At 41.1% G+C, this 18,973-nt stretch overlaps 1 protein-coding gene across 7 annotated transcripts in view; it reads left to right on the top strand.

Moving 5' to 3' along the window:
- Nucleotides 1–18,973, top strand: part of Atp8a1 (ATPase phospholipid transporting 8A1) — a 226,824-nt gene that overhangs the window by 19,280 nt on the left and 188,571 nt on the right. For 3 of the 7 annotated variants that reach the window (XM_031342532.1, XM_031342536.1, XM_031342531.1), the window contains exons 1-4: nucleotides 13,498–13,651; nucleotides 14,698–14,812; nucleotides 15,881–15,980; nucleotides 16,878–16,976. In XM_031342532.1, the coding sequence (XP_031198392.1) occupies nucleotides 13,582–13,651; nucleotides 14,698–14,812; nucleotides 15,881–15,980; nucleotides 16,878–16,976 (384 nt within the window). In that variant the 5' untranslated portion in view covers nucleotides 13,498–13,581. Of the gene's footprint in view, nucleotides 1–13,497; nucleotides 13,652–14,697; nucleotides 14,813–15,880; nucleotides 15,981–16,877; nucleotides 16,977–18,973 lie in introns of those variants that run through there. The other 4 variants (XM_031342535.1, XM_031342537.1, XM_031342534.1 and 1 more) reach the window with 2 other exon arrangements.

Raw genomic sequence — 18,973 nt, 5'->3', positions numbered from 1 at the left:
GAGAGAGAGAGAGAGGGAGAAAGAGAGAGAGAGGGAGGGAGAGAAAGAGAGATCTGGTATCTCTCCTTCAGTTGTGAAATTCAGCCATGGGGTTGTACCTGACCTCACCTACTCCTAATGAGTCCCAAGGCCTCCCTCTAAATTGTTTCTCTTCTCTTAATGTCTCACAGTGGGAATTAGATTTCAACACATGAGCCACAGTGGGACACACTTGAGCCACATACAAGCCATGTGTGTGGCACCCTGGAGCCCACATCTCTATGGTACTGAGTTAGCTGGCCTTACTGCCACATTGCAAGTCCATGTCCCCAGAAGAGGCCTGGCTCTTCTGTCCAAATTGCATTAATCCCGAGGGTTAGGTGCTAGACTAGGGAAGGAAAGGAGGCAGGGCCTAAGTGCAGCCGCGCTTGGACCTTTCAGTAGATTTCACCTGCTCGTGGATCTGCATGGATGCATAGCCATGGGTTGTAACAGGATGCTAGTTTTGTCTATTCCATCTCATTCCCCAGGCCTTACACATGGTAAGCCAACCCTTAGACCACTGAGCTCCATTATATCCATAGCCACTGTATGCTGTTTATTATTTTTAATAAAGAATTGATGGTCTGGGCATTGTGACATTCACCTTTAATTCCAGGGTTCAGGAAGCAGAGGCAGGCAGACCTCTGTGAGTTCAAGCCAGCTTGGTCTACTTAGTGAGCTCCAGGCCAGTCAAAGCTACATAGTGAGACCCTGTCTCAAAAGAGATTGGGGAGAGCGGCAGGAAGGAAGGAAGAAAAAAAGGAGAAAGCAGAAAGTCTGTTTATGAGAGTTTACAGGTTTCTGGTCACTAAATGATCCCCTTAATCATTTCTTTGTATTAGGTTTTTGACAGACATTGGCTTTTAAATTATGGTACAATAGCAATATTGTTCATGTGATATAAAGAACACTTTGTAAAATGGCACACCTTTTAATTTAATATATTCTGTTTCTGTATACATTGAAATAGCTCCTTCAAAGTAATTAAATCCTACTCAGTCTTACCTGAATTCATTCTCAGTGTGAATAGATGTTCTTTTTAACTTCCAAATTAATCATGTTTAAACCATTTCTATAAGTCCTTAACAACCACGAGCTTAGATCTGTGAGCCTAGAAAGCAGATATGTTGACTTATAAACAGTGCCTTGTAATGTGTGTAATCTGGCTGTTTTGGATGCAGGGGAGTAGGGCAGTGGATTTTGTTTGGTTAGATTTTTTTGTTTGGTTTTTGTTTTTTTATTTTTGAATCTTCTGTTGAGCTTCATGGCTCTATATTATGACACTCCTCTTAACCATCATTCAGGCTCTCATAATTCTAAAGAGGAGAGAGAGAGAGAGAGAGAGAGAGAGAGAGAGAGAAAGAGAGAGAAAGAGAGAGAGAGACTGAGAAATACAGAGACAGAGACAGAGAGACAGAGACAGAGAGAATGTGTGCAATGTGTGCATGCGTGTGTGTGTGTGTGTGTGTGTATGAGTGTGTATATTTATGCGTGTGTGTGTGTGTGTGTGTGTGTGTTGCTGTTATAACATACAAATTCTTGTAGGTACCACCTTAAAATAATAAAGTAAAGCTCTCTGCTTCCCCTTTGCTTTAGCTCTTTGGACTTTTGCAACTGCCCTGTCTGGTTTTCAATGCTGCTGCTTGACGGACAATGAAGTGAAATAGGAGTTGCTAAATTCTGCTTTTGTTATCTGTTAACTCCACACAACTATTTTGGGCAACAGGCTTGTCTCATCAGTTTCTTGCATTCCAAATGAACAAGGAAAGCATTCTGATGGGCTCTTACCATTTTAAGAAATTCATTCACTCTATTCTTGCATGCTTGTGTGTGCATTCCACTCTGGAACCTACAAGCCTGTGTCCTGCCTTTTTGGATCTTCTGTCACTTGTTCTAGGATTTTGAGTCCAATGTCAGTGGAGTCTGAATACTCCATGTTCTTCTCTCTTGAGGGAGTCTTATAGTTAGTCAGCATCCTGTCTTAGCCAATCAGGAGTCTGCCCTTTAGGGGTCTTCCTGAAAACATGAAATGTGTTCTGAAGTGTGGGAGCCATGTCTGACTTGATAGTCAAGGCTCCTTACCCTTTACATCTTTTACTGCATCCCTTCTGCTTTCCCCCTTTTCGGTTAGAATCCAGTCTGTGGGTGCAGCTCATTCAGCATCTTATTTCCAAGACCTTCTTAGAGTAGAGCTTGACTTAGGCAAGCTGCCAATGCTTTTAGCTGACTGCACCTTCCCGGAGATGGAGATGTCTCATAGACATCTCGCTGTGGAAAACCCCTCGGTGCTAGTCAGTCTGCTTGGTGGAACATCATTTCATTCTTTTTCTCTCTCAGACCACATGGCCTATAGGGTGTTTCTAAGATGACATCATTAAATCCCCCTCCATCATTCATTGCATTTCCATGGATGTTAACGTTAGTAAATGCTTTACTGCCACTTCCTAGTAACCCAACCTGCACAGATTAAGGACTTACTCCAAGTGAAGCCTACCACTAGGTAGGCCATGGATCTTCATGGAATTCTGCTTGTGGATAGTGTTTTCTTTTGACCATCTCAGAGTTCTTCTTAGTATTCTCCACATAGGATTCAGAGTACTACTTTTTAGAGCTTGCCACAGCTTAGTGTGACTTTGGGGGCAGAAGCAGGGGGTGTCCGTGTATTATTTTCTTCCTGTTGTAGACAAATGGTGTTGCTGTGTGCTCATGCTTGTCTGTTTTTAAATTTGTTCTTCCAGAGGCTCTGAAAGAAAAATACTGTTCACTGTGTATAGTGAAAGCAGGTCCTTATAGGAACGTATGCTAGTGGCTATCATGATAAGTGGCAAGATTACAAACTTCTGGGAATTTCTGAATACCGTATATTAAAGTAGAAAACTTAGTAAATACTTGATGTGCATACAAGACTATACTCTATAGAGTAGTTCATATTACCTCCCTATGTTAGAGCAACATACCCAATTAATACTTAAGTGTGCCTTTACTCCTGATCTAGCCTTGCAGCCAAAGCTAAGGACACTTATTTATCTGTTATTCTTACTAGCAATGTATACAATATGTGTGTGTACATTATGTGTACATATGTAAGTATATCATAAGTATGCCAGGCACATTCCTCATATGTAAACTTTCCTGTGTGATACACTGAAGAATGATAAAGAATGTGTTCTGATATATAAGTGAAATTCATCAGGGCTATGATGGCCATAGAAAAATTTTGTAAGAATTGGAATTCAAGGAAGAGATGAGGTCATGCTCAGTTGTTGAATGAATGGGTGAGTGAATGAGTGAATGAATGAGTTAGTGAATGAATGATTGAGTGACTGAGTTAGTGAATGAATGGGTGAGTGAATGAATGGGTGAGTGAATGAATGAGTTAGTGAATGAATGATTGAGTGACTGAATGAGTTAGTGAATGAATGGGTGAGTGAATGAATGAGTTAGTGAATGAATGAGTGAATGAATAAATCAAGTAACCACGTTTTATATTTGAGAGTTAAGTGTCTCTTTGTTACAACTTTTTCTTTCCTATAACTTAGAGAAGTTTAAAGGTAATGAGCAAGGGTCACAGCTGCTTGAACAAGAAGGTTGTGAGAGGAAGCAATGGATATGGTATGGAAAGTTTTCAGCTGTCCTACAAGTCCCTTGGGGTGGCATCCCACAGTGTTCTAGAATGTGCTGGATGAAGAACTTAATTAGAGCAAGCAGATGATCTGATCCAGCAAGTAGAGCCTGTTGTGGAAGGTTCCTGAAGCTTAGTGATCTATTTAGGAGAGCAGGTGCAAAAGTGCCAGTCATGAGTGCGAGCCTTTGGAAGAATTTGGGCCAGGTACAGAAAGGGATTTAATAAGCACTTTTGTTCTATGGGCAGAAGCTGAGTTCAAAACAAACAAAACAAAAGCCTTACAGACGGGTCACATGAGAGTTAAGGTAGTGTGAGTAGCGGGCCATCACTTCTGGGTATCACAAAGTCCTACTGCACACAGCATTTCTTAAGTTAAATCGGGCAGAGGAAGGTGATTGAAGGGATGCCCCCAGTACTCCTGTGGGTGGTTTTCCAAAGAAAAGTGGGAGACTTCCAGGAAAAGCAGATGCTGAACTGGAGAGAGCAGATGTCCACAGTGCCTGAGCTGTGTTCAGTCCAGTGATGATATATGGATGCAGTTGACATTTTCTTCCCCCACCCCAGCTTTACACTCACGTCTGGAGACCTAAGATGTACTGAAGAGTTTCTATTTAATTTCCATACTTGGGCAGGTGCTTCATTCCTTTAGTGCCTTGCTTCAAAGTATATTATGAACACCCAAGCTGCCAAGTGCTCAGCTCCTGGTCCCAGAGTTAATGCCTGCCTCTGTCCTCCCTCTGAGCAGCTGCTGTGCTCCCAATTGAACATTTGAAGTCACCCCACTTCAACAATGCAGAATGCAGGGCTTCAAGTCTCCTTTGTAGATACAGTCACTGCCTTTGCATTTATAGAGAGAATGAGAACATCTAAATTGTTTCTCCCGATTGCTTTGAAATGAAAGCACAGCTTGGTGCAGGACAGAAAGGAAAAGGAGACGTTTATTTGTGCTTGCGCATGTGCGGTGAGTGCATGCATTCATCTTCGTGTGTGCTTTGAAAAGGACACTGGGCAGGGTTCCTGTTTCCTCCTAACTAGCACCTACCTTTAATTGCATCTCTTAGGTCCCCGGCTAGTTTTCCAGTTCAGAGTCTTTTATTAGCTTCAGACTGTCATAAGCATGATTGTTTGTTTAATAACCTCAATCTAGGTCAAGAATCCTGCGCAAACAATATAGTCTCTTTAAGGATCAATCTCGGAAACCATTGACTAACAGGTAATTGGACCCTGCCTGGTATGTTTCGAAGATAATACAATAGATGTTCTGAGTCCAGTTGCAGCCCTCCTTCTAATTGCATAATCTGCACAGCCATAATGGCTCTCTAAGTGTGTTAAGAGGCAGCTCTTCTTCCCTCTCATCTACTCACCCCTGCATTCAGTTGCATAACCCCTATATAGAGATGGTAGCTTAGAGGAAAACTTATTTAGTTAATATCTACTTACGGAATTGCATAAGGAAGGTCATTATTTTGCTGCTCATGTTGATTCACACTGGACATAATCCTAATTAACAATTATCCCCTCTACTTGTGTTATCAACACTGTTTTTTTCTATAGCAAATATTTTAAAAGAAGAATTACCTTTTATAATTTCTGTGGATACTAGAATTATAAGAACAGTTAGAGCGTATCAATCTATATTGCTAACACAAAGTCATCCTAACAGCAATGGTTTGGTTATGGCTGAGGAAGTCAGGCCCAGACAATGAATTGCTTTGTTTAATGTTGTACAAAAATGCCCTAGGCAGTTTTTGAACACGGATCTGCCTCAAGGGGTCCCCTTCCCATAATCTGCCTTTCTGATGTCATAACAGATAAGAATGGCTAGGATATTTCCTTTTACTGGCCCAGTGGTATCACGGTTGTACACGTTGTACAAAACCTTGTAGGAAAGCAGAAAGCTATGGGTTAGCATTGTATTTAGGGGTTGGGGATTTAGCTCAGTGGTAGAGCGCTTGCCTAGCAAGCGCAAGGCCCTGGGTTCGGTCCTCAGCTCTGGAAAAAAAAAAAAAAAAAAGACAAAATAACAAAAAGACCAAAAAAAAACAAGGTAACTAGCATTGTATTTAACTTGGTATTCCTGGAGTACTTTTAAGCTTAACATATAATCAATAAAAGATATAGATGGGGTATTTATCTTTTAAATCCTACAGCTCTTTCAGATTGTGGGCTTTTGCTTGGTGTCACGTTAAGTGGCAGGTGTGTCTGACACTGTACAATGTTAGAAAGATAAGGAGAGAGATAGGCTCAAAGAGCTGTTTCTACATTCTTTTCTTTTCAGTTGTCACAAGCTGAATCCAGGACCCCTATTGTCTTTCACCTGTGCTATCACATGGCCTCCCAACAGCCTTTCACTGGATCCTTGCAGTGGATTCCTGCTAGATTAAGAACATAAATTCAAGTTGCTCATTGTGTCTCTGGATCTGCTCCTGTCTCTCGGTGATTCAGGTTCTCTTGGCCATATCTTCCCCCAGGGAACACTCATTGATTGAGTCAATGTTATCCATCTCTTTTCTCACTATCACTAAGGTCTCACTCAGTTCAGTGTCTTGAGAGGCCTGTCTTTGACCGCTCAGTATGAGGCATCACTTGCCCTGGACAAAGCACCGATGTCTGCAAAAACTATAACCACAGTGGGACTAAGGAACTGGACTGGGCTTTCACTACCTGCTTAGAGCCATTTCCTATGGCTCCCTTAGAATGATCTATAATTATCTTCCTCTACTCTAGAAAATCAATCCCAAAGAGGGAATCTTATCTTCAGCTGTTTCCGAAATGGTTTGTAAAATGCCTTCCCAAAGAGATTATGCTGACTGAACAAATGGTGGGATTAAGTTCTGCAGATCGGGCTGTGGTACCTGTGGTGAGGCTCGGAAAACATTAAGCCTTTTCTGTAGATAACCTTTGAGCCCTTTCTGTCCTTGGTTGCACCTAGCTGTGTGGCCCGAAAGCACGAGCTGGGTCTGGACCGAGGGAGGAGGAAGCCCAAGGCCCTCTTACTTGGTAACCGGGCAGTAAATGCTCAGAAGAAGCTGGTGTCTCTGAAAAGGCTCGTACCTTTCATTTCCTCATTCTTGTACACACGCTGTTGGCTTTCTACCCATACCCAGAAGGTACTAACTTCTGGGTGCTTTAGGACTAGAAAACAGCCCAAGATCATTAGCCCTGCTTCCTCATTTATCAAGAATAAAACGTAACTGGGAAGGGTTTATGTTGAGTGCTATCTGTAACAGGGCAGAGGAACCAGAACTGGCCCCACAGCCTGTGCACAGGTTTAGTAATTGGAATTGCTGAGACGGGGGAGCACATGTTCATTACAGAGAAGTAGCTAGTGTGCTGCCACACTGCCAGCCCACATTTGTTGATAATCGGAGTTATTGCGGGAAGTGAATGGCTGCCTTCAGCATACCGCTTTTATATCCTTCTATGCAAATGCCCAAATGATGTTTTGTTAATGGTGAGTATCAGGTGGCTATTTATTTCCCTCTGCTGCTATTTTAGGCTCCTCAGAACTCTGTACATACCCTTTGGTCATATTATAACTAAAAATGAAGAACTCAGCCTGATAAATCTGTGATTTTGTGTATGCTTAGGACATTCTAAGTAATTCTTATCATTAGTTGAGATTATGATATTATTTAGAAAACAAAACTTCTAATGTTGGTTACAAATCAGGTCAAGTAGGGTATTACTAAAACTATATCTTTAATATAGCTAGAAGCTAGAGCTCCAAATTAGCAAATCAGTATACTCCCTTACCATTTGAAAACTGAAAGGTGTGTTAGTCAGCCTTCCTTGCTGGAAAAAAGTTTTTGAGACAATGAACTTAAAAGGAACAAAGGTATTTGGGCTTCTGTTTCATATTCTCCAGGCCAGAGTTGCTTAGGGCCATCTTAGGGCCCTCAGCAAAGCAGCAGCGTATCATGGCATAGAGTTCATGGTCAAAGAAATGCTGATAAATGTGTGAAGAAATGTTTTCAAGAATCCATACCTCTTGACAAATACAAAGGGAAGAGAAGAGAACAGATGAGAGGCAGGGAGGAGGAAGCATGAGGGAGGGGGGAGGGAAGAGGAAGTGGGGTCAGGGAGGAGGGAGAGGAGGGGAGGAGGGAAGCTGGGAGGAGGCGACCGAAAGTGAAAGACAGAGGGAAGAACAAGCCAGCTTCTCCTGTTCCCTTCAAAGGTATATAATATATCCTTAATCACCTAGCTGATTCTCCTTAGCCTTAGGTCCTCCCTTCTAGTATTGTCATGGAATGATAACCAAGCCTTTGAAAGCAGGCTTTAAGGGGGCATTTAAGATCTCAGCCACCACACTGCCTGCTTCAATAAATCATTTAGTGTCCACACCAGAGTCATTTATTCTAGAAGACAGGTTTGGTTCTGGTGACTCTAAGAAGTCACAAACCCGAACGTTAACCGGAGCCACCATATATGCTTTAGGAGAGGAGCAGCACTGCTTGCCAGCTGGCTCTGTAGAAATTGTTGTCTACTCAGTTCCATAGGGAAGTGCTTTCCAGGCCTCACCCCTTACTGAGGAGGGAGGAGGGAGCGATTTGTGTTGAAGGTGTACCTGTTCCAGGGAATGGCTCCACACTCACACACATGTGGGCAGCATTAATTGGACTTAGCGTATGATGAGAGTCAGGGTGAAGTGAGGGTGGGGGCATGTTGAGAGGATTATAGAGAGAAATAAGAGGTGGATATGAACATATTCCATCTTATGCCTCTATGAAAGTCTCAAGAATAAAGCGGTTTATTGTTTTTGTTTTAAGAAACTGGTCATATCTGTAATTGTCAAGTGTCTAGCTGAGCATCTGAGACCTGGAAATGAGTGCCTCCAAGATCTGGAAACTCCAAATAAACTGAAGAAGTGTGCATTGGTAGTGTGTGTTTTTGTTACACTGTTGGGCAAGATAAAAATGATAGGTACAAAACTAGATCCTTTTTGCAACCCAGAACTCACTCTTCAGTATGAGATTATATAATAATTATATGTTATACATGTATATATGCATATACATATACAATGATATGTATAATATATGTAACTTGTATTTTATTTATATATTATATATGTTATAGGTCTAATATATGTATATATATACATATTTACATATATGTGGAATATGCTACTTGAGGCAGTTCAGAGTGATTTGGTATTGATAATGAAGTTGGTTCTAAGACTAAAGGGTTGATCATTTAGAAACACTGGGAAGTTAGTACGCAGGTGGAATTGTTTCTCTTCATCTGTCTGTCTGTACTTGATAGCCATACGATACACTTCCAGGAACCTAGAATTCAAGGAGATAAGCATTTATGCATTCATTCTCTCTCTCTCTCTCTCTCTCTCTCTCTCTCTCTCTCTCTCTCTCTCTCTCTGTGTGTGTGTGTGTGTGTGTGTCTCCCTCTCCCTCTCTTCCAACATATGACAGGAGCAACGCCATCTGCTAGGAATATATTGGTTCTTAGGCTTTGGTTTGGGTTCCATCAAAAGATTAGATGTCAGTTCGAATTTGGAGAAGGTGGTTAGACGGGGTCGGGTGAGCTACAGAGTTACACTTTGGCAGCTCTAGGGGAGAGTGGTAAGCAAGAGACCTGAAGTATCATGATCCCATTGCCAGGGTCTTCAACAGACAGAAGAGTTTGTTTCTATGGATGTATCTGTCCTTGTGTGGGATTAAGTGAATTAGGTTGTGTGAGCCCAGTGTTGTTGGATTCCTGTTTCATCCAGTCACCAGCGTGTGAGTTGCTTTTGGCTCTCATGAGGCATGTGGTGATTCACTTGACTTTTCAGATGGGCCAACATAGGAGAATCAGCTTGGCTGTGAGGTTTCTCTTAGTTTAGAAACAGTACTGTAGGATCCATGGTTCACTGGCTTATTCAACCTACGCCCTTAAAAGATACTCCCATCCCTTACCACCTGCTTGAACTCCTGAGGATTTACTGTGAACCTGGATGCCTTTACAGGAAGCAGGGAGACCCCTTGGGGTGTGCTGCTCAGTCAGCTCTTCTAGTTCCTGTGACATTGTCTCACATCATACATTTATGAACTTTGGATTTTTACATCTTAAAAGTTTGAAGAGCTCTCTAGCTCTAAGAAAGAGATCTGTTCTCAACATACTGCTGGTCTGGTTTTGCTCACTTGAGAGCTCATCAGACAACTAAGGGCTTGTGTGAATCAGGTAGAACATTCAGGAAACTTTCTGTGAAGCAGGAGGAGCATATGGGCTCACAATTACACTGGGGAGAAGTTAACCGCTTCGGGACACTGTGCCAGCCTCCCCTTCTCTGAGATTCAACATCTGAATGTACCCATCACTGCTCACGCTTCAAGCATAAATAGACTTTTTAAAAATATCCTTAGCAAATCCCAAGTGTTTTATAAGTAAGTACTTTGTGTATAAACTCTCTCATCTTATACCAATTATTCCAGGAGATAGACACACAATATTTCTGTTTTGAAAATTAGATGCTAATGAGAGTAACCACCTAATGCATCTTATTCTTTGCTTTGACATTTACCAGATATACATTCAGTGAGATTTTGGTTTCAGAGTTCAATCCAGACCTTATTGGTACTAACCTAGAGAAGCTAGGTCCTGGAAACAGTAAATCAATGCTTCGAGGTCGATTTCTATTGACTAGATGAGTGTTGTGTGCCCTCTGTTCAATTTTATAGTAGGAAAAACTGAAAGGCATATTAGAGAGTGTGTTAAAGATACATTTCTTTCTCCAAGCCAGTTTCACCATTAGTGTGACTTCAAAACAAAGGTGGCTTGAGAGAACTCGTCCTAAAACAGTGGCTTCACCAGCTTCCTCCTGCTTCCTGTATAGGTGATAGTGTTCTCAGGAGTCTACGGGAGTCTGGACAGGTAGATTAAGAACTGCTAATAAATTTAATGGCTTAAATGAACACATCACTAAAATATCTAACAAGCCCCCTGGATTACCAAGCAAATCCTAAGGGACATAATTTCTGTCCTTAAAACAGAGATGGAACTGAGTGTGGAAAGGAGCATGGTATCTCTGTGCCATCTTAGTTTGACTTCTTTAGTGTTGAGGTGAGAGGGACTTCCCTCTTGGATTGCCTTTACGACCACTACACACTAAGAACTGAGGCAAAGTACCACCCAGCTCTTTATGAGGCCTTCATGACTGATGATGGAAATTTTCTCCAGGTGAGGCAGCACAGACTGGTAATCTGGGTCCAGGAGATGAGACAGGAAGATAAAAAACTCAAGGACACACTCTGAGAAACAGAAAGTTCAAGGCCAGATGACATGAGACCCTGCCTTAAAAACAAAACAACACACACACTTAAAAATCATTTGCCTGGTGTACAATGGGTAGTTATCAAATTGCATAAAGAGAATGTGTTTTTACCAATAACCCAGTATACAGATAAGGTCAAAATTATGACCCACTGCCCTCAAAGTGGTTCAAATAATAACCTTGGTTCTTTTCTTGATGAAATATGGATTAATAGCATATTGATATAGCCAGACCTGCCAATGTCTACAGTGAGCTGAACTTCAATAAAATAGTTACAAACTCTTGCCATCCACATTAGCAAAGTTCTAGGTCTTTCCTTCAGACATTGTTGTGGTCTGACCCCCCCGTCCCCACCCACAGAATAGCTGTAGCCATTTTGTTTTATACCTACCAGCTATTTCATATTGCTGCTGTAACATGCCTGCCTGTCATTGACACAGAAAAATAGCTTGACTCAGAGCAAGGTCATGCTGATCACATATCCTGTTCTATACTGTACTGTATGTCCTGAGGTTTGTTACTCTTAAGGAATTTCATAAAGCTTTACGTAGGACCCATTAAGTTAAAGGTCAATATGAAGTGTTACGGCTTGAGTCAGAGCTGACCACTGGGCAGAACCTCCTGCACCTGTGTATGAGCTCATTGTGGTTTTTGTGACTGACACTGAAGAATGCTACTAATAAACCAAAAAGCTGTGACTATAATACTCATGCTCTGCTCTCTTAATGCTCTGAAATTCCCATTCACCACCCATCTCCTACCTCTTTCACCTCACTCAGGACCACTCGGGCATAAGCCAAAATTTAGTGCTGCTCCCTCCTTGCCTTTTAAACTTCTGAATCTGGTTTTTCCTATGAAAATCCTGTCCTGAGAGCAGACTGGCACCACAATTAGGCCCCCAAGTCCCTTTTGTGGTTCCAATCTGATCATTATTAGGGTGTACATTCAATAAGCCATCCCTGACTAACCAATATCAATGTTTGATAATGGAGCGACTCCTAGACCACAGCAGACACCTTCATTAAAGTATCATGCAGATGTCTTGAGGTTCTGAGGCCTATATATTTCTAGACCTAATAGTCAGTAGGGGATCAGATATATCATATATGGTGGTATGTGCAATCTCTGGCCTTTAGACAACTTGCAAGTTATAGCTTCATATCCATGTGGATTCTGCATGTCATTGCTAAGCCTCATGGCAGGGCTCAGGGAGAGTGGAGGAGTTCCCAATCGGTCTTGCTCCCTGAGGATCTGTCTACTCTTAGTGAAGAAATCCTTCTCTTGGTATTACATTTGGTCAGCGTGTCTCAGAGCTCAGTTATCCCATTTGATCAGTACATCTTAGATCTCAGTATCACTTTTGGCAAGGGCATTTCAGAACTCTTAAGTGTTCTCCGTCACCCAGCTTGACATATACCACCCTGTTCAGCCTTTTCTCTAACACCCAGGTATTATACACCTAGAACCATCCAGCCCTTTTAAAGGGCCTACTCTTAGGAATGTGTCACTATTGTAGATGTAGCCTCTTTTAGAGAAGTTCCTTGTCTAAATTTCCTGGGACCTCTGCTAACCCATTAGGGTTATCTTAATTACCCAGGTTCTTCTGTGAGAAATAAAAAGATTAGATTCTAATCCCTTTGACCCAGGAGAATACCATAGGAATTCTTGAATACAAATTTGGTTCGAAGGGGGACAGACATGTGATATGGATTCTACTCATGTACCATTTGGACCCTAGTCCAAATCTCTCAGGAGGACTGATCCATCACTCCTTGGAAAAAAAAATAAAAAATAACCCAGGGCTAGGCTCTCAAAAGTGCAGAACTGTAAAAAGAAATCCCACCTAAAGATAGCTTTCTCAATCGATCTATACCTTCTAATATACTGAGGCAGGGTCTCCCGCTTGATCTCAGAGCTTGACAATTTAACCTGTCTAGCTTGTCAGCTGGCTCTTAGGATCTCCAGTGTCTCCCTCCGGCATGCTGGGATTATAAGTGCATTGCCGTGTCCGTTCCGGAGATCTTAACTCAGCCCTTCACCCTTGTGCAGCGAGCGCTTCACCGAATGATCCATCTCCCAATCCCCATGTGAAATTCGGATAATGCAAAAGGAGGGAATGAAGCTTGTGTTGTGTCTAAAGTATGATGTCTAAAGTATAGACCACGACGACAACTGTGGGCGAAAGCGACATTTCTAAAACTGAAAAATGCCTATGATGGAGTCTACCTTCAGCTGTGACCTTCCAGACCATGCGGATAAAATGGAACTCCGATCCTGGAAAGCTCTAAGTGGCTCCCTGCCAGGCGGAGAATAGGCTTCAGAATGCTTTCTCAGCAATGGAAAGTCTTCTTTGAGCCGGCCTGAGTGCTTAGTCAGCATGATGTCCGGTCCATCCCTACCCGGCAGCTGCCCTGTCCACTCTGGAACACCTCCACGAGTCTCCCTTTCCCACTATCTCTGTGTTCCACAGGCAAGCTTGTTGCTACTATTTGTCACTAGCGCTTGCTTATCCTTAGTATCTTTATCAGTGGGTGGAGAAGCTTGAAAACGGGGCGGTGGAGGCCACCACTTCTATGTCGTCTGGGGTGTGTCTATTGAACCAACATTTGTTGAGTACCTGCTGTTTGCTGACTGGTGTGGAGATGAGTAACAACAACCATCTATGGCTCCCGGCAGCTCCTGTTCTGGTAGAGGGAGGCTGACTCATAACCAGAGAGCCAGAAAACCTCCTGGTAAGTGTGCAGTGGAGGAGGAGTCGCTACTGCCCATGATTGTGGACCCAAAGCAGCTTTGCTGGCTTTCGCAGTGCAGGACCCTTCAGAAGGCCACTGGCCAAGCAGGTTTTAAGGGAAGCGTTGGCACAGAAAGGAGGACCAGGAAACAAATGGGCTTCTCAGATGCGATGTTTTTGCTGTCCTTTCACTACAGAGGAGGGCTTAACTTAATTGGATCCTGTTGGTTTGTTTGCTTGGTTAATTTTGTTAGTGGTGTAGGGGGTCGGGGAGGAGGGATCAAACCCAAGGTCTTGGCAACAGCCCCCATACCCCAGTTCTCCCTAGAAAGTTACAAGGAGCCATTTAAAGGCTTTCTTATCCATTTGTTTCTGTTTGTTTGTTTTGTTGTTGGTTGTTGTTATTGGTTTGGTGGTTTTTTTGTTGTTGTTGTTTTGTTTGGTGTTGTCTTGCTGCCAGGAGCCAAGTGGGAACCACAGCACTATTGCAGTGACCATGGGGTGGCTTAACAGTTGTATGATGATCTTGAGAATGAAGTTTAGAAATCATGCTTCTAACTGGAGGGAGGAAAGGAATGTACCTACATGGGTCATTTCGAGGATTGCCTACTTAAACCTTAATATTCAAATTTGTTTCTATTTGCACCCAAAACGACACAGGAATATTCAAAATGTATTTTAGATTACTCTTTTTTGAGTTTTACTTAAACTATCACATAAATTATGTCCAAAATTTTTGACTTTTGGCTATCTTTTTATGAAATCGAAGAGACATTTATATTTATACTATAAATATAAGAGAAATTTGGGACATTTACATTAGGAAAGATGAAAAAATACTATTGCTTCTGAAGGAGATCTTTCTTACGTAAATATCAAATGGCACCCCTAACAAATTTTGTATGTATTTTACTCTTTGTTGTAAGAGAAATGTCACCAGTAAGGGGCAGCCTGTGGCTTGTCAGGGTATCCCATGGTAGAATAGCCTGGTCTGGATCCGGGTAATAAAAGGAAACCCTTCTCCACTAAGAAATGTGTCTCTTTCAGGTTATGAGAAGACGGATGATGTTTCAGAGAAGACCTCACTGGCTGATCAGGAGGAAGTGAGAACCATATTCATCAACCAGCCTCAGCTGACAAAATTCTGCAACAACCACGTCAGGTAGAAAGGGCTGGGGAAGGTGTGGTGGTGTGGGAGTACTGGGCGGTACAAGCACCTGTTCTCTCGTGATTTTTAATAATCAAAGCTGCTCTTGGGCACTTGTCATCTCTCTAAACCTGTTCATGGAATGGTGTGTTATTTTTGCATGCCAAGTTCTAACAGCTTAGGAACAATTTTTGCAACTCTATATCAGGAACTTTGAGGGGTTTGGTTTGTTTGTTTGAGCTAGAATGGTAAAGTGTAGGGTTTGATAGCTGCGATACATCATGTGTATATAATACAGCATGCTTCAAGAATGTCTTCCTTGTTGCGTCTCTTACAGTTTTGATTTCAACAATCAGGAAAAGATCCCACATAAGCACTAGGTTTTGAGTAGCCTTTGGCCACATGGGCACCTCAACTGCTATTCTGGTGTTTCCCTAGGGCGGATTTTCTAGATTTGAGATGTACCCACTAAAAATGAATATTTACAAAATTGTAGGTCCTCTAGTAGTATTTCTGTTGAAGAATATAGCATATATCTTTAATCTCCCCTCTATTTAGTAGCAAGATGCTTCCAATGCCAGCATATTTCATGCCTTACTGATTCTGAACAGTAGAGAGTCCTCACCATGTTCCTAGCATGGGCTGTAGAGACGGTGCAGCTTAGAACAGCTGCAAAAGCTGTGTGCTGGTTTGTCTAGAAGCTGTTTGCACTATCTGGCCCTGTTCAAAGGCTGATGTTTTTCTGTTGATGTGGTAGTCCAGTATCTTATCTAAAGGTGCCCTTCTTTGTGAGCTGCCCCTAGTACTGTTCAGCACGATAACTGGCCAGAGAGGACAAACAATGTTCTAGAGAAAGCCAAGCCTATGAGATTCAGTCTTCACTGTTTATTTTGGCAGTTCCTCTCTCCCTCTTTTTCATTTACACCAATGACCCCTCAACTATGGTTTCCAAATTTGAAATGGTCCACAAATGTTGTCATCTGATTACTCCTGCAGTGGGAACAGAACTTTGAAACCATGGGCGCTCATTGTGGGAGGGACTAAGCTTTGTGCTTCTCTTTATTTATTTTTTTTGCTTTCTAGTACTGCAAAATACAACGTGATCACATTCCTTCCGAGGTTCCTCTATTCTCAGTTCAGAAGAGCGGCTAATTCGTTCTTTCTCTTTATTGCCCTGCTCCAGGTAAAGTTCCACCCATCCTCCAACCTCTGTTTGAAGCCAAGTGTGCAGGAAGTGGGAAATGCTCCACCAATCCCCTACGGCTTATAGAAAGGCAGAGATTAACTGCCCTTCGTGCATATTCAGTGCTGCTGCTGTATACACACAGGGTCAGATCTTCTGCACCCCTCTAAGCCTTTGGGTTTGGGTTTATCCAAATATGTGATATGGCCTGTAAATTCTATGGCAAGAAGTGTATCATTTTAGGTGTTGACGAGAGGAGGGACTTAAATTATTCAGCTAGCTTTATTTCAGTGAAAAGTATCAATACTTAACAGCTCACTATAAAAAGTTATCACTTACAAAAATGACCACTTAAGTTAGTTGTTATAGATGATTAAAGGGGAAAAAAATGCTTTAAAAAATAACAAATGTTCACTGTTTGCAAAAGGAGTTGAAAAATCCAGCAAAGCATAAAGAAAAGTTTAATTGTTCCAGCAACAAAGGTAGCCACTCTTAACATCTGGCGTGTCTGTCTCGTTTTCTTTTGGGCTCCAAGCATTATTGTCTGATCTAGATATCATAAAGAGATAATGAAATAAACATTATTTCATGATTGATTTACTCATATTAGACTGTTTGGACATTTCTACAGATCAGATATTTCTTGCATTTCTAAGACATTTTGATGGTGTTATCTTTTATTAGATGCTACCTTATCTTTTTATAATCCTACCCTGTGTTAGCTCTATGTGCTGTGTATTTACCATGAAGCAACTTAGCTTGTTCTCCAACTTAGTACTTGTTCACCTAGTACTAGTAAAATCAATGTTTTAGAAGAGCCTGTAACATTATTCTTTTAGGTTTTTAGTAATCGTTATGATTCTCATTGGAATTTATCTTGCCTTTTTTCTTATTCAGCAAATTCCTGATGTGTCGCCAACTGGTCGTTACACAACACTGGTTCCTCTCTTATTTATTTTAGCTGTGGCAGCTATCAAAGAAATAATAGAAGATATTGTAAGTATTTAACTTTTCATAAATAAATTGGCTCAAATATATATTACAAATACTATTTTCTTAAGGTATTTAATTTATAGTATAGATGATCTTAAATGACTATTCAACTTAAAAACTAATAGAATTGTATTTCTTCTCCTGAAGTTAATTTCTAACAGAATATTATAGAGGAATTCTTAATAAAAATACTGTCTTTGGTTTATCATTTATTAACAAAAGAAATTAACTTCAATTTAGAAATTGGCATGAAAAGAAAATTACATTTGATTATTGTTTCTAATTAATTGAAATGATCTCCAGATTAAATATAAATGAGGTTTTATTTATACTTTTTATTTTTAAAGTTAAATATTGTGGTTTTCACCTTATTAGAAGCCTTGATTTCTTCTCATTCTATTTTAGTATTCTGAGTTTCCTCTCCATTTATCTTGTCTTATTGAAAGAAACAGTAAGTTTGCTATTTTTAGCACTCCATGGTAGAAAGAAGTCAGTGACCCCTTTATAAGATGAACTCCCCCCAAATAACTTTAGACTTTTTCTACATTATAGTTTAACTGTTGTATTTGAGGAAGCCAACATTGTGTTTTATAATATGGGTTTTTGATGTTTCTTATTTAATAGTACTTCTTTGCATGTCTAAAAATGACCTCCTATTGGGCTTTACAGGAGTCAGAGTTGGGGAGACTGGGGAAGCCTTTATCAATGCACAGCCTCAAATTTCACAAATAATAATATTACTTCTGTGTTACTTTATCAATATTATTTAAAAGAGAAAAAACCCATTGAATGGAAACATGTGCTACAATTGGAGTCATTGGATGCTGTATCTGTGGTCTCCAGGCTTTGAGTGTCAGTCATTGTTGAGGCTACGTGACTCTGTCCCCATGTGTCTAAGACACTGTGGTCCTCCTTGATTGGTGGCATCCTGCTTAGACCCACTAGCGGGAGATTGGAGGACTTCCCTTTCTCTCACTTCCATTCTTTAGACCATGGCTGGATTTGACAGCCTCTGGGGACTGGTCCTCACTATAATTTTTGTCTCTTTCTTTGCCTTATATACTCTTTTAAATCTTTCTTTAACCTGATTTTTTTTTTTTTAGAGAACATATAATTCATTAGTCATTGTGCCATTGGGTTAGGACTTGTTTCTTTATTTTTTTTTACTTAATTCACTCAATATCTTTGAGAGTGCTCCATTTAAAATCACGGAAGCTGGATCTGGAGAGATGGCAGCTCAGTGCTCGAGGATGTGTCCTGCTCTAGCAGAGGACCTGAGTTTGGTTCCAACCCCTAGTGTCGGGAAGCTCATGGTCACCTGTAACACATACCAGGAGATCTTGGATATCCTCTTTTGGTCTTTGTGGGTACCCGTACTCATGCACACATACGTACAGATACACAGTCGTACACATAATTTAAAATATGACTAAGTCTTTTGAAAAGACACATATAGATGCTCTACTAAAAGAATGTTTTAAACTGCAAGATTTTAAAAGGAAAAAGGCAAGGAAGCTGGGGCTTTAAGAAGTCATAGGCATTGTCCTGAGAAGTGATGGAACCAAAGTTCCATCCAGGCTGTGCTTCCAATCCAGAGAGTCACCAGCAGTAATATAAGTAATATTTACTGTGCTTCTGGGTCCCATGTACTTGTTCCGTGCCCATTATATTTATTAGAATGGATAGTAGACTGCTAAGGCATTACTGATCCTCTTCCAGGTTTCCAAATGAGAAAGAATAGTCAGAAGGCCAAAGTTGCTTGCTGGAGGTCAACCACTGAGAGCCAGAGTGTTGGAATTCAGTCATGGCAGTTTGGATGATGCCTTGCATGTTAGCAATCTTCTACCCTGCCTCTTCAGACTTCTCTCTGGTTTTATAGCAAAGCTATAATTTCTCTAGCTATGGTATCTATACACTGTCTTTCAAAAGACAGTATAAAAATGTATTCAAGGAGTATTTTCTTCTTGTTGTTGTTGTTGTTTTTGTTTTTGTTTTCCAAG

This window comes from Mastomys coucha, unplaced genomic scaffold (genome assembly GCF_008632895.1).
Source record: "Mastomys coucha isolate ucsf_1 unplaced genomic scaffold, UCSF_Mcou_1 pScaffold22, whole genome shotgun sequence".
NCBI classification, from domain to species: domain Eukaryota; kingdom Metazoa; phylum Chordata; class Mammalia; order Rodentia; family Muridae; genus Mastomys; species Mastomys coucha.
Note: the sequence above shows the minus strand (reverse complement) of the source record. Positions and strands in the feature narration are given on the sequence as shown.